This window comes from Epinephelus fuscoguttatus, linkage group LG4 (genome assembly GCF_011397635.1).
Source record: "Epinephelus fuscoguttatus linkage group LG4, E.fuscoguttatus.final_Chr_v1".
In the NCBI taxonomy this organism is placed as follows: Eukaryota; Metazoa; Chordata; class Actinopteri; order Perciformes; family Serranidae; genus Epinephelus; species Epinephelus fuscoguttatus.
The window spans coordinates 23,001,559-23,018,008 of NC_064755.1; the positions used below are offsets into that span (position 1 = coordinate 23,001,559).

Sequence of the window (16,450 nt, forward strand, 5' to 3'; positions counted from 1 at the left end):
CACAGGGCATCATGATGATTTCGGAACAGACTTAGGAACAATGAGTTTAATATGGTCGGAACAATGGGCTGTCAATGGGCAGTTCCCATCTAGACGCGGAAAGTCCATGACAAATCATCAATTAAAAATATTTCTATGTGTATAGACAGGGCCCTTTCCATGTCGTTGGTCAGGTAAGGTTTCTCAGTGCACATTTCCACAGCTGTTCTGGACAGGTATCTATTAAGTGGGTGGGGTAATATTTTAAGCCTCATTAAGGAATGCATTCTCCTGATTTGCCCAGAAACACCGCTGAATTAAAATGATCTGACATGACTGAATCAGTAGGAAGTGAAAGTCCATCACACCCTCACCTTCACAGGTAAGTGCAGTGTTAGCCAACGTATCAAACTAAGCAGAAGTAAAGAGTTTGTTGGAAGTGACTTTGATCTGATTAGGTCATTAGTGTTACGAAAACTGCTGCATCACGCTCTCTGCAGCTCGAGCCAGGCATGATGACAGGGCTGTAGAGGCAGCAAAATAAGTCAAAGCCTGACCACCTACCTGCAGCCTGTCAAAATTCTGACACATGGTAGCTGCGCAACAGCTTCATTAGCAGCAGAATTGATGGTTGTCCTAAAAGAAGGCCCGGAGATCTGAAGCTGCTGCCAAGAGGCTTGGACGACGCAGATCCAAATTTCATGGATCTGCGTCCAAAGGCACAAAAAAAATTCTAGAAAACAAACTTTGTGTTCTATAGTGAGTACATCTCCAAGCAGGTTATTTCTCTGTATAATAAGCCAGGATTTGGAGAGTTTGATTGGCCAAAAGTCGAAGAAAATGAGGTCTTTAGTGTGTGTTTAAGGACTTTGGAAGCTGTGCAGTCAAAGATTAAGGGCTATTCTCCCTTAACGCAGCAGAGACTCTGTGAGCGTAACTCAATACTCCATGTAATTTAGATAACAACCTATTGGAACTGAAGTTAACTGGGGGTGTAAGCAAATGAAAGGATGACCGGGATGAAAGTGAATCGAATACATTTGGAAAAATTTTCACTGGACCAGAAGTCTAGACAAGAAGATGGGGAATAGATGAAAGAGAGACTGAATAATAATTCCACACCATGTGTGAGGTGTGGCTGACATCAAAGCCTGCACAGATCCATACCCGATGGTAGTAAGGTCGTCCTCGGAACACAAGATAATGTGCCCGAAGGAATTCATTCCCAGAAACAGGGAGAAAGTTGATCCGATATTTTATCAGGATTTCTATTGATCCAACACTTGGTATCTGCCCATGTGACCAGAGGCAGGTTAAAAATATTTCCGTGCTATATTTATTTCTCATTATCAATCTTTTTGTCAAAGAGAGTGTAGTTTTGATACCAGATGTTACGGTAATATTTTCTTAATCCTGAGGGTGAACAGTTAAAACCACATCCCTCTCCATCTCCCTGAACTGCATCCAAGTCATTGACGTGTGTGGAATTCGCACTATTCCTGTGCATGTGTGTGTCTGTCTATTTGTGTGTACATGTGTGTATGAGTTTGTGTGATTTTTAAGGGTGTGTGCAAAAATCACTGGCAGAGCCCATGAGGCATATATTAAGGCTTAGATGTTTTTCATTCCATAATGATAGGATCCAACTGCAGCCCTTCATGGCGCTGCGTGCTAGCCAGAACATGTATCAAAGGAGAGGGAGAGGTGGGATGTCAATCACTGCAGCAGCTTCCCCCTCAGGCGGTTAATGAATTGGGTGATATTCATCAGTTCCTAAGTTCCAGATAGATCACATATTGATGTGGCATTTATGACTAAGCACATCAACACCGGTCTGCTTTCTTTTGTTGATATATGAGCTTTGAATTACTGTAGATAAAAGTGCTCCAATTTCTGCTCGACCTCCATTATTTCTCTGTACTTTACTGTATTTATTCATGGGGGTTTATAGCCAATATATTCCACTATGCAGAAAGTGTATAGCATATATAATACAGCACACCCTCCTCACAGATGTAACTGACAAGCCAGACTTGTTAACTGTCATATTGGACCCACAGCACCGTATTTTTGTATGACTTATTGACCATCCGAATTCCACACCTATATTCAACCATGACTAACAGGCTTACGTGGAATCATCACCTTCTGTTGGTGCAGAGATCAAAGAAACTGTGTGAAAGAGCCAGTGTTTACTCAAGAGTTTTATCTACAGAGATAAAACCCCCATTATTGTCCGAGAGATACACAACGCTCGGGCCGCATACAATGCGTGCACATCCGTTTCACACACTCCCACACACGTAAACAGGCGCACACAAGCACGTTTCTCCACGCAGCCTCATCCATGCACCCCAAAACAACACCTCCATCGCTATGGCATGAGAAAGCCACATTGTAGATTCTCAGCCCGCATGGCTGAGGAATCAAAACAAGCTTCACGGAGGCTCCTTGATCATCAACAGTGAGTGGGGAAAAAAAGAAAAAAGTCTGGACTTCACAAAGTCAGAGAGGAAGTCAGATCCAAACCCCTGCGTGGTGACTGTTGATCTCAGGCTAAGACATAAATCTTCAATGACCATCTCATTACATGGTAATGATAACCTGCGGCTTCTTTTACTCACTCACAGAGAATGCTGCCCCTCTGACTTCTTTATTTACAGCACATTTTCTACATTTTTGGTTGTTGTTTTTTAAAATTGTACATATATTTTAAAGAGAATGATGCCATAAACTTTTTCAATGAGTGCAGATGGGCAAAAGTAGCATTCTTTATCATTTATTTAGCTAGTTTTAGTGATACCTGCAAAATGCTGCATTGAATACTGCTATAAATTAGGAGCATAGATGTGTTTGAGTGAAATGCACTGTTCTGTAACACCTGTCTTATTCTCAATCTGCACTGAAAGCACTGAATGGAGGATGCCAGTTTCCGTTTTGGGCTGCTAAGACTGTTCCTGACAGTTTGACACACTATGCTGCATCAACCTAAAATTGGTGCAACACAACAGAGCATTTGAATTTGTTGCCAAAGTAGATTAAACCTAACAAAAGAATCACACACTACATATTCCTTACCTTTGTGTGAGAGCCGTATCCTTGGGTAGATGCTGTGCGCCGTGCGAGCCGTGCCCAGCAGAACAAGATACAGCAGCATCAGTGACAGATACACAGTCCTTATGCGCTCTGCCATCCTCATTGAGACACACACTCCACGTTCATCTACACAGAAATCCTGCAGGTCCACTCAGCATGGGCTGCAAAGTCCATGAAAAGAAAGAAAGTCTTTGCTCTGCAAGTTCCTGCAAACAGTGTCTAAATAGAGATAGCAATCCAGCAAAAGTCCACCTGGAGGTAACAGTCCATTTTCTGATCTATCAACTAGATCTATATCTGCAGCTTCTATACAGTCTCTGCTTTCCCCTATAGCAGTGTGATGAAAGCTGCATCCACCTACCTCAGTGGACAGGATAGTGCTCTGGCTGTTATCCGTGTTTGGTCTTAGTAACCAGGGAGAAGAGAAGTCCAGTTGCTACATTCACGCCGCAGTGCCCACTGCTCTCTGTCCATATGTCAGTCCGTCTGTTTGTTTGTCTGTCTGTACGCCCAGCTTAGATCCAGTCTTTCTGATGTGATGACAGGAAAAATAAATAAATAAATAAATAAAAAATAATAAGTCTATGAATCCCACAAAGGTGTTGGAGCTGATTTGTAAAACCTCAATGCATTTGTGTGTCCCAGCAGGCAGGCAAGCAAGCAGGCAGGCAGGAGCTGCTGTACTGTATCCTCAGGCTGCGTTCCTCCTCTTGGGTCCACTGGAGCCAGTCATTCTCTGGACAGGAGCCCAGGAAAGGCAGAGTGGGAGAGGGAGGAGTGGGGAGCCTCGTGCCTGGCGTGCGGTCTCTCAGCACTGGGAAAGAAAGTGAAGCTCCAGCTCTCCTAACTCTGCTCACGCTCGAATGGTCAGGGAGGATCCAAACCTCAGCTCAAACCTCAGTTAAGATGGCTTCTACCACAGCTACTGATCTGGGCAGAGGCCACCTGCCACGGTTGTGGTCTGTCTGAGGAAAAGCCTGTGTGTCTGTCTGTCTGTGTGTGTGTGTGGCTGGTAATGAGGGGAGTGTGTATCAGCTTGAAGGGCTGGAAATTGCCTGCTCCTTCTTCTAGATTGTCTTGGGATCTCTCTTTCTCTCTCTCAGGCAGCTGGATTAAGTGCGCTGTGTCTCCCAGGCAGGCTCTGTAAAGACTCCCCGGCTGCCTCATGTCACTCCACAGACCACCCCTTGCTTCTCCTCTCCTTGACCACCTCCTTTTTGCTCCTACCTCCACTGCGTTAACATAGACCCGAGCCAAGGTTTTCAGCCTCTTTACTCTGGCAAGTCTTTCATTTTCAGTTATTACTATCTTTGTGTTTGTTTCCATGTGGATAGTCATTATCACTGTTACCATGGATTTTCATGTACAAGGTTCCTTTCATGCCCTGCCCATTTAGTCTCTCCTCCTGTTTATCTATCCACCCATCTCTCACACCTCTGTAAAAACCTAGTCATTAGTTTCTGCCTCCTTAATGTCTCATAATATGCCTGGCTTTTCACTTTTTCTGCTACTGTATTCTGCCTAAATGAATTACCTCTGTTTGAGTGTGTGTACCTGTGCGTGAGGAAAATATTAACATTGAACTCATTGACATGCAGTCGTATATTTTGTCCTTGTGGTTTTTTGTTTTGTCTCAAGGTCCGCAGCTTTCTGAATCTGATTAGCAGCCACACACACTCAAAAAGAGGAAAAAAAGCAATGTACGCTACATGATGTGACTCGAGTCACTATTGAATTTGCACATATCCCATAGGAAAGTCCCACAGGCGTCCAGTTACTGGAGCAGAGCGTTGTCTGTCTCCCGTAAAGCCCTCTGCGATACATCTGTTTCTCTCTGTCTCTTTCTCATGGCTGTGTGGTGACACTAACATTAAGTCATGCTGATCCCTAACATGGGAGCATTCCACATGTCTGGTTCATTTTGTTGTGTGAATGTTTTTTATTTTGCAAAACGTGGAGTTTATGAGAACACTTCCTCGTGGTAGTACTCATAATTTGGATCGACGGTGATTAACGGCAAAAATAAAACTGCACCAACTCATGCAGAGACAAAGCAAGCACATATTTCTGAATAAACAAGAGACCGGCACAGTGTGAACGTGCACCCAAGCCTTTATATTAAGACACATACAGTAATGCAGAATTTGACATGATTCCATTAGGCTGTAGCAGCTGCAACCCCACCCCCTTTGCACCACCCTGAGATCTGATGACTCCAACTCCCACGTTGCACCTGTTCCCTGCCAGAACAGAAGGACTTTGTGCTTTGTGGAGGTCTCATAACATACACTATCTCTGTTATTCCACTGCCTGGTGCAATTATAGACCCTCATCTGTCGTCGAGGCTGAGACAACTGTTCAACGTCATCTTCCCATGGAGCTGACACTATCTGACCCACTGTGACACACAGTTTCATCAGTGTGGACTTAATAGCGTATTTTAGCGCGTCCCGGTGAAAGGTGCGCGGAAGATGTTCATTTCCGATCTCTTAAGCCACTACCTCAGATTGATAGCCATTTAAAGAGGCTAATGCACACAGGCCAGTGGGCACAGCATCCACTTACTCACATCGGCCCCTCGGTGACTCAATGGGTCTCTCCTTCCTTCGCCCAGCCTAATAGCAGTAATCAGTCAGAAATCTGCCTCAGACCAGAAACAGCAACAGCTCAATCCCCCAGATCCCCAACCTTTATAACTGTCCCTGCCTCCCTCCCCTTTTCTTGATTTGTGTTGTACTTTCAGCCCTTGATGTTTCCATTAGTATGATTCTGACTGTGCGAGTAGCTTGCACCAAGGGCCCTGCCATGCAGCACTCCCACACAGCAGCCGTACACCCACTTTCTTTCCACCTCCATTGAAATTCTGTCCTCTTACATGCGTCCCTGGGATTCCAACAATACCTAGAATATTTATTCAGCGTGTACTGCACTGCAGAGATTTTCCTCCGCACTATCTGAGTCCTGTGAATGCGTCAAGTTTCAAAGACTTCATGGTCGGACCTGCAGCCCGTCATGTCGCTAAATGGCACTTTCCTTTAGCGGCTGTTTTAGGAAGCCGCCGTGTGTGAAAAGACTGCTTGATTGAGTGCTGATGTCTAGCGTTTGTTTGAATAGGCCATGTCCAAACGTCTGGCGGTGTTCCTTTCATGCTCTCTGAACACAGAAAATATTTTCATTCATGTTAATGCTGTGTCAATATCCGCCCCTGTTCAACAGAAGCCTCCCTTGCCTCCTGTGTTGACCTGCAGAGACAGACACTCCTCCCGCCCCCCAACATACACACTGTTAATGCCCATGCAAGTGTCTCACAGCTTCGTGCACTGAACTGCACAGTTACAGTGCTGGAGGAAAAGGAAATAACGAGATAAAAAACATGATAAAGTTAACCGGGTGAAAATGTGTACATGCATTTATGCATGAAACTGTGTAAGTTTGTGTATGTCTACCACCGAGCGCCTGCTGGGCTTCCCTCGCTATAGAGAGGTCAGGCCCCTTGTCTCCCGCGGCAACAGAAGCAGCACTCTGAGGATCCAGTGTTTCAGAGCCACTAGATACTCCAGCCGTTTACACAGGTGGCTATCATATGGCCGGTGAGGTTTGCCCCCGCGGCACACATCGGCCACGGACACATCAGTCAGACTTTGACGGCAGGTAGCACTCTTCGCTTGCTCTTTTCCTTAAGAGGCCACTATTTTATCAGTAGACTGACAACCACTGACAGAGTGATGTATTTTATGGATATTTAATTGTATTTTCAGTGCATGACAGTAACAGTACAGAACTACTGATGAACTGTACAATAAACCCACATAGTGAACGCAATAACTGCAGGAAGTTTGTTTAAAATGAGCAATTTGGATAAACTTTGAGCAGATTATTTCCTGTGAATATTGCATCTGATATTTTTAGAAACTTTTTATAAATTTTCTCTATGTGTTTTGTTTATTTTTAATTTATTTTTGACAATAAGGTAAATATGCCTTATTGTCAAAAATAAATAAAAAAGTTTTAGACTTCTTTTTTTTTTTGGAAGAATCAGTGTTTTCTACTCCCTGACGCACAGCGTTCGCCACCAATGTGTTTTGGCCTTGATGCTTGGCCATTGTTCTATTTCCGTATTGGTTGTTAGAACTAGGTACTTTTCTAATGCAGGATGAGGCTGTTTAGCCGAGAGTGAATGCTCTGTCAGTACAGCTTGTGTTCAGGTCTTCACCCTGCCCTTACCCTGTGAGATTTCAGTTCATAATTATTAGTCTAAACTTTAAAAATCAGTTCATTTATTTTTCCTCACAGAGATAAATGCAGAGATATAGGCCTACTGTATATTAAAACATGACCCCCCTTAAATTCAAGAAGTCCCTGTGACCCCCTGTGAAGCTTTGAGGACCCCTAAGTGGGGTCGGCACCTCCATCTTGGGAGCCAGTGGTCTGCGATATAGCTTATGTGGCCAGGTAACAAAACCTCACCAACTCACACAAATGTTTATCATGTTTGTGGTTTGGAGATACTATCAGGAAGCTCGTGTTGCATTGTGTACAGTACCCAGCAGCGAGAGGGAGCCAGTATTAGCCACAAATGAACGAAGTGGGAGAGAGGAAGCAGAGAAGAAGTGTGGGCCCTCTCTGACTAAGAAGCCAGGTGTGTTATGGTTGGCTTGGCTGTATCTGCTGAGTGCGAACATTATGGTATAAAACCCAGAGTGCACACCTTCACGCGTATGAAATCATACATAACCACATTTAACATATGTTTATGGAGGAGTGGAAAGAGGTCTGCATATATTCTGTTACACCCCATTATTTCCTAACATGACTCCCACTGAGTGCTGCTAACCCTCAGGTGAGGCCCTAAGTAGGTGCACGTTTCGCTTGAATGTCCGTGGCACCAAAGCGTGGTAAATACATTCTGTCTTTGCCAAATATAATGCCAGAAACCACAATGCATCATCCAGCCTTTAGATAGTTACAAAACCACAACCTAGTCTCTATGTGGCCACCATTTTGGCTTCCTTTGCTTCCTGTGATTCAGCGCTCAGGGCATATTTCTCAGTTATAGAGTAAGTAATGGGAAACACAGCCCAGGCCAGCGCTCTGTAGTCACAGATGCTGAAGAGGAGGAATGGATTACGCCTCTGGAGTGATATGTGGAAGTGACCATCTGGCCTCATGTGTATTCTCATTCATCATCATGGTAACCGACACATAATCTACAGGTGTTTGTGCAGGTTTGTCCTTTTGAATGAGCATTGTGTGCCCTCAGGTGAATTATGTCATGTTTTTGCATATGTGCACAGGACGAAAAAGTTCAGACATGTGGAAGCTCCCGTATATCCTCCTGTGCATTGTTATCCGTCATGCCTGACATAGTGACATGAGCGTATTTATGTAGAAAAGTCTAAGATTGAAAAACCAGGCTTGACAAGATTTTTTTTTTTTTGTTGATGTTGTCCACTTTTTGTCTGGACCATTTGTCTTAATCACTCTCAGCTCTGATTGCTGTTAGCGGACCAAATGAAGATAGATATAATAATAATGGTGACAAGTACAGACTAAACATCTGCCTTCAATGTGCACTTACGGCTGCTTTTTCTAGCTCACTGGTTTGTGATTTGTTCCACACAGAAATGTCAAACACATTTCATTCAGGACAACACAAAGGCGGATATGCGAGAAAAAAAAACAGCAGTTTGGAATCACTGTGGGGAAACACAGTGTTGTACATTGCATCAATTCAGACAACATGTTGGAGAACCTCACCGCATAAAATTAACCAAACTGGCAAAACAACTTTTCTCAGTGTGACTTCGGGTGTAAATGCACGACTTGCCTGTTGGTGTGTGTGAGCGCATGATGTCTGCATGTGTGAGACGCCTAGATATGTTTATGCGTACCCCGCGGTGTTTATGAAATATGAATAGTGACACATAATTGAATCAGAGGGTTCCCATCCTGCTGCAGGGCAGGACCACCGTGTGCTGCTGCAGCAAGAGGAAAACTGTGGTGCTTTCTTTCTCCCTCCATTTTATGACAGATTGCTTTGAAGTGGCTCAGAAGCAGTACGAGCTCCTCAGAGTCCCGTATGGATTGATTGCCTGTGACCACTAACAGCCCGATTCCGTGTTCAAGCCCTGACATTAATTGCTCAAGCAATCTGACAAATAAACATTCAACCATACAAAAGAAACCCCAGCTTGATGTAGAAAGACACAAACTGAAAACAAAATTAGTTTAATGGAGACCAAATGCTTGAAAAAGCAGCACATACAGTATCCACATCTGTGAATTAAGAGCATGAGTCATACTTTGGGTGTATCTGTTGATCTGTTGGCTGGTATTTGCCTCTTGGTAAATTATGGGCTTGTGTCTGTTGTTCCCTGCATTTCTTCCTCTTACAAATGCTAGACACGCGTCACATCAACACCTTGTTCTTGTTTGAACTCAGGCCTTGATTATCAAGAGGACAAAGGTGTGAGACAACCTTCAATACTAAGTTTCCCTTCAGCTGCATCCGATGCTTACACACTGACATGCGGTGTGTGTTTGTCATCGTCAAACATGAGTAAGAATGTGAGTGGGAAGATGAGGATTGGGTGGAGGCTACCGGGGCTAATGCTTGTTACAGATGTGCTTTTGTGTCTGGCAGAACTATCAGTTAACCTGTTAACCTACAATATATCACTCTGACTGCTTTGAATGACACTATCAGTGACCCGTGTCAAATCCCGTGTTAATCCATCTGCAGATGTCACTGAGTTTACATGTCTCCCTAACTGTGATTAATAACCTTTAGTAATTGTTTAGATCACAAGGAGACATATTCCAGAGAAACAAAAGATACAGTATGCATACAGTTGTGTGTACATGTGCATACAGAAGAATATGGTAGGCAGTATCAACCTTTTAATGACCTTTGGATCATGCTTATCAACTTTCTCGCACTTGCACTCTGTACAATAAATATGAAGTTACAGCCAGTAGACAGTTCATTTTACTTGGCACAAAGACCGGAAACAGGCAGAAAAGCTAACCTGGCTCCATGCAAATGTAACTAAACCACCTTTCAAGATCCCTAATTGACCCATTAGTAGGGCTGCCCCCTAATAGTCAACCAAAGGTTAGTCGACCATTGGTTCATTGGTTGCTTAGTTGCAGAGAAAAAAACAAAAACAAATGTGAAACTCTATCAGGAGCTGCGCCTTGTCAAAATAAATCAAAACCTATATGACTGGTGCATGTGGGAATTCAGTTTCAAAGGACACAGGAAGAGGCCACACTCAGCAGTCAGACGGACCAAACTAATCACAGCCGACAGATATCTTTCCCTTCTTCCGTAAATATTCAGTCTGATAAACACGGAAAAGTTGATCATGTTAGTGCAGGGTTACTCAGAGCTTTTCATCTGTCCCACAGATGACAGGCCTATGCACTTATAAACAGCACCTGGTTGCTCAGGATTTCAGGTAAATAGGCTATACAATGCTTGTTAAGGTTGCTTAGCAACCTCAGACTCAACCTGCTGCTGCACTCCTCAAAGCTGGTACAAAAAAGGTACAAGAGTAGTGTCCAGTGTCCAGTGCCCAACCTCGCGTTTCCAGGTGGTTAAAGACGCGGCATGTGTACGGCCCCTAATTTCCAGGGCTGGTACCTGTGGTTATTCCACAGGCTAGTTAATAGCATGTTGGGCAGGAAATCCAAAGTGTGGGGCCATTGTGAGAAGGTGAAGGACGGACCCAAGGTGATATGTAAACACATCTTCATTGGTTGACTACAAACATGGAAGTAGCTACATGCCCATTAGCCACTTAGCACAATCATTACTGTTTTGCCGACAGCGTCATTAACAGGCGGCTCGCTCAGTGTGTGACGTGCACTTGTAGATAAAATATAGGCCTATATTAATGAAGGTTCATTAGTACGGTGTTACTGATACTATTCTTTCTCACACCTTCAACTCAAACCATTGTGTTGCCCCGCCCAAAATATATCATTTAATAATTAGATTAATATCATAAACATGCCAGTGACTAGCTGACTAATGGCCCTAAATGACGACTATTGGTCGGCAAGGAAAATTCTTGGTCGGGAACAGCCCTACCCATTACCTCGAGAAAAACAGAAGTGTAAAAAGGACATATTGGGGTTTTATAATGGGATATATTCCTCCTGTTTCCACTTGTTTTGGTAAGCTACGTTTACTGGCTTCCGGCAGCAGCTTTATATTCACCATAGAGACACAGGAGTGGTAACAATCTTGCAGCCCCTGTTCACCAACCACATATGTCAACTGTGCAAATATCTTATTACAACCCATGTTTATGTTTTTTGTAAGGTGGCATCGTCTAGTGGCCGTGGAAATTAGTACAGGAGCAGAGAAGGAAGTGATGTGACGTAGCATAAAAAGTGACAAAGTTCGTGCAATGTTGTACAAATATTGAAGAAGCCTCCACAGAGTTGGGGAGAGTTTGGTGGACTGATCCAACAAACACAGAACTTTCAGTGACTGTGACTGGTGCACATGTCCCGAAGTCCACGTTGACATTTTTTAATAGCAATATTACTGAGTATGCTTGCACGTGTAGCATGCAAACCATGATGTTTTTCTTAAACCTTACGATGTAGTTCAGTTGCCTGAACCTAACCAGGTAGTTTTGGAGGTTAACTGTGACCGTTTCATGACATTAAAGACGTGTTTTAAACTGAGACCATTAGAACAGTAATAAATATCATTTCTGGGCCGATTGTACAAGTTTTTTTGAAAGTCAGTGGAAATTGACCTTTTCTGTTGTTTAGGTATGAGAGACCATTGCAATGTCTTGACCATCCTTAAGAAAGGGGTTAAGAGGATTTCCCATAATATCCTTTTCTCCTTTAACTTCAACATGTCTCTCTCTTCAACTAAAACAAGTTCCAAACAAATGAATTCATACAAATAAAAAAAAGAGAATCCCGTAAGCTGTAAACCCATTAATAAGCTCTAGTTTCAGACTGACGCCAGTGTGGCACCAATCAGAGCAGTGCCGGTCAGGCTGGTGTCTGCATTGTCTAACTGTTTCATGCCCGTCACCTCCACCGCCTTTGTTTGTCACTTCATGTGTCCATAATTACTGGATTAACAATGCCACAGAAACCATGGCAAGATCCCCTATGAGTGTATGAGGAGGACCGGAGGTAAACACTGGGGTTTTCAAAGTCAATAAAATCATCACTTTATGTCAACCGACAAACACTTTTCCTGGAACAAAACACACTTGTTTGGGGTCACATATTTTCATCCGCCAGTGTGTACTCATCAACGTAGTCTCGCACTGTCGGCATGAACCGTGAAGAAAGCAGAATGTGCGGTGGCTGAGAAATTTTCTTTCCTCGACCACTAATTGGATAATGTGGCAACAGTGCAAAACAGATGTGCTATTTTTATGTGTTCACCACATGAAAAGGTTTGCTAACAGTTAAATTTAGACAAAAAACACCTTGAAGCTAACACCTGCAATCAAAGCTCCTGTTAGACAACACTTTTGCTGCCAAATGATCTGCGCATACTGACAGCTATCGAGGCCACGGCAATATAGGTCAGTTAACCATCTGAGAAGTTCACAGCAGCTGTTTTTTAACTACCTGTCAAATCTGTGTGAGATGGAGTGTCAAATTTATTTCTTACTGTACTTTGTGCCTTAAGCATCTCTTGTTTGTCTTGACTGACACGACTTGGCTACTGTAACAAGACACTTTCCCACTGGGCCTAATTAAGTACTCTGTTGATCTATTAACCTGTCAATAACATCATGTTCCAGTCCTTCTGCTTTTGTGATGGAAACTGCAGAGAGAAAACAATTATGTTCAAGAGCTTGCAGGATAAATTTAGACATACAACTAGTTTTTACTGTGAAACAATAAAGAACAACCCGAGCTATGTAACTTTTGGAGCGTGTTCTGCATCAGCAGCAGCTAGACTGAGCATGCACAATGCTGTTTTGCATAAAATGTATGGAATTTGTTTGCTCAGCACAAAGGAAGATCACTAATAGTCTTGTATCCTGTATGTTGTTTTTCTTATTCCAGCTTGAAAGGAAACTGACAGAAGAAACCACAAAGAAAATTAATTACAAATGTACATTTATTTGTATCGTTAGCACATTAGTGCTGCTTAGTAGCCACATAAACTTCTGTGTGCAGTAGATTCAGAAGGGTTTAATTACATCTAGACTGAGATCATATATATAGTTTGTTTGGTGCACGTTTTCCCCATATGGCTGCAATGCTAGTCCATGCTGACGAAGATGAATTTCGGTGTTGAATGTTTAAGTTTCGATGTTTCTAATTTATCATAAATTATATCAACACATTTTTACCATGAAGCAAGGGAGGGAGGGAGAGGAGATGGAGATGGTGATGGAGACGGGGATTTATTTGTTTATACATCCAAGTTCATGCAAAGTTTTAGCAATTTTAAAAAACTGGTTAAGTTAAGGGAAAGTCTTTGCTCATGGTTATATTAACATGCATAACTCAAAACAGACCTTATACAGTTCAGTTTGGCTCCGTCTGCTTTTAAATGCGGAGTCACTGATTCTTTATCCTCCTAATATTCTGAAAGCAGGGCTGAGCCAGGATGACACACAGCTAAGCCTTCCACTGGGTGATGTGTTCCAGGAGCTGCAGCCAAAAACCTCGCTTAAGCAGACCTCAATCAGTTACAGATTAGACATGTGGAGGGGAGCAGCCAGGCAACACTCAGACACACGGCAGGCTACCTAGACACATTTTTCTGCATACATTGACCTCTGCTCTGTGGTGCTCAGACCTTTGACCCATGTCAGGGTCAGCTAAGGTCAGGTCAGAGGCAGTCATCCATTGTCTCAGCCCATCTCATCAGCTCCTTTGAGCAGCGTTCATGCTTTTCCTCTAAAACTCTAATACCCCCTTTAGCCAGCACCATAACAATCAGATATCTTTTCTTTTATTCTACTTTTTTCTTGCATTTTGTGGAGTCCAACAACATATTTTATGAAAAACATAAAAAGATGTATAAACAAATATTGAAAACTGTGCGGTTTCTTTTCTTGCATCATCTTTAAAGGTACAGTGTGGAGGACTTAGTGGCATCTAGTGGTGAGGTTGCAGAACTGAAACTTTTGCCAACAGACAGGACAAACGGTGGTCAATGTGAAAATGGCCCTATCTAGACCCAACATTTTGTTTGTCCATTTTGGGCTTCTGTAGAAAAACATGGCAGGCTACATGGTGAAGAACCCGTTCTGTGTGTAAACGGCTCATTCTAAGGTAAAGAAAACACAGTGATTTTTAGTTTCAGGTGATTATACACTAACGAAAACATAGTTATGAATATTATGTTCCATTCCTGCCAATATATCCCCCTAAATCCTACAACCTGGACTTTTAATATAAACTCTTTTAACATTCTCCTCCATAAATGCGACTTTGATGTGGGAGATAAACACTTAAAATCACCCAGACTTACATTCCCGCCGGTGCTAATACTGGACTGTCTAGACAATTACATTACAGAGCGCTGTGCACATGAACTGATTTACTGGGCTTGTACATCATTGCCACTGGATAAACAATTCAAGGAGCTTACAAACAGACTAAGAGTAATTGACCATTCATCGTGAAGCTTATTCCAGTGTAATTGCATGTTTATAAGTGAGCTCCATCAGTCAAGTGTGAGCCAGCAAAGGTGAGGGAAGAAAAGACTTCCCTTTTCTTGTGTTTACTCCGTCTGTGAGATGTGCCAAAACTGCCTCGAGTCATCAAATGTCTGATGGGATTAAAAACTGACAGATCATTTGATTGAATACCAAGTTTTATTCTTGTGAAGTGTCAAAACTGTGACAGAAACACTTCCCTTTGACAGCCCACAAATTATAGTGTATGTTTGTACGCAAGGGAAGCCAATTAAATACTTATCATATTAACAGTGATTGTACATGATTCTACATGATTTCAAGATGAAGTCTGGCATTGCCCCTGTGATTTATACAAGGTTTAGATATGTGTTTGTGTGTGTGTGTGTGTGTGTGTGTGTGTGTGTGTGTGTGTGTGTGTGTGTGTGTGTGTGCTCAGCTTGTGGGTCCTTTTCATATATTTTGAAGAATTTCTGCATATTCCCTATTAAATTATTATCAATCCCAACTCGTCAAATATCAACACTTAGTCAGTGGCCCTACACATCAATATATGATATGCTAGGTACCCCTCTTGCATCAGTTTTAAACATATAGTGACAGTGTGTAAATTTACACTTGTTACATGCATGATCTCTTTTCAAAAACAACTTCTGTTTTCAGAGTAAATGTACAGTTTCTGCTCATTAAATGCATCCTTCTGATGTGCACTTATAGACAGATAGCTAAACAGTAAGTCTAAGAGGCTTGAATGATGACTAGTAAAGTAAAGTTGACCTTGACAGCAAAATAATATACACAAAGCATTGAAAGGTAATCATCCACGTGTAAAAATCAAATGATTTCAATCAATAATGTCACATGGTACAAATGATTGGTTCACTTCACCAATGATGCTTCTCCAAGGCTTTACATGAACAGATGGAGGTAGATTCCAAAGGTCATGCTCAGCAGAGCCTCTCCAGCATGCATTCAAAACAAAGATGGCCGAAATGAACCATGACCCAAGTCATATGTTTGTTTTGACCAATTAAAACAAGGAAGAGGCAGTTTCTGAAGTGCCTTTACTCTAAAGTCATACCAGAAATAGTCAGCAGGGGGTGCTAAACATAAACGAACAAATGTTACATGACAGTAGTCCTTTTAGACCGGAATTGTGCAAATTTGCAGGAAAGCCCAATCAGTCTTTTTCAGCATTGGCAGTATAACAACAAAATCGGGTAGTGTGACAGAATGCTGCCTGCCTACTTTCGTTCATACAGAATGCTCCTTTTTCAGGGCAATGGGGGGCGTGAGCAAGTAACAAAACATGTAGCTCAACATAACCAGTGACGTGAGAGGGAAGCCGCGGCTAGTCAGTCCTTCAGCGATTCTCTGGTAAGTTGTCTCATAACTGTTCCTCACTGTTCCCACCATCTGACAGTTAATGGCCTCCTCGTTTGCGAGGGCAAGGAGGGTGCACAATTCCTTGTCTCCTCAGTTGCTCATCTTTACAGTGTCTGCCAGGTTTGCGTTTTCCTCTTGCTACTAGCTGCTTGCTAATTCCTGTTATCAGCTGTTTCATGTTTATCCACCGCCAGTGGCTCGCACGTACAGTGTCATCAATAGCTCCTACCACAAGTCATCAACAAGTCATCAACAGCCCCGGTGGAAAATTGGGCACCTCCGTTCAACTCGCCAATCCAGCTCTGTGTGTCTAAACGCTCGCAGCCTGCTGGCAAAACGGCCCA

At 42.8% G+C, this 16,450-nt stretch overlaps 2 protein-coding genes across 3 annotated transcripts in view; both read right to left on the minus strand.

The window, feature by feature from the left end:
• The window catches only part of sema3e (sema domain, immunoglobulin domain (Ig), short basic domain, secreted, (semaphorin) 3E), a 100,356-nt gene extending 96,933 nt beyond the window's left edge, over nucleotides 1-3,423 (minus strand). For both annotated transcript variants that reach the window (XM_049573879.1, XM_049573878.1), the window contains exon 1: nucleotides 3,058-3,423. In XM_049573879.1, coding sequence (XP_049429836.1) covers nucleotides 3,058-3,178 — 121 coding nt within the window. In that variant the 5' untranslated portion in view covers nucleotides 3,179-3,423. The remainder of the gene's footprint in view (nucleotides 1-3,057) is intronic.
• LOC125887217 (semaphorin-3ab-like) overlaps nucleotides 1-16,450 on the minus strand; it is a 157,216-nt gene that overhangs the window by 48,812 nt on the left and 91,954 nt on the right.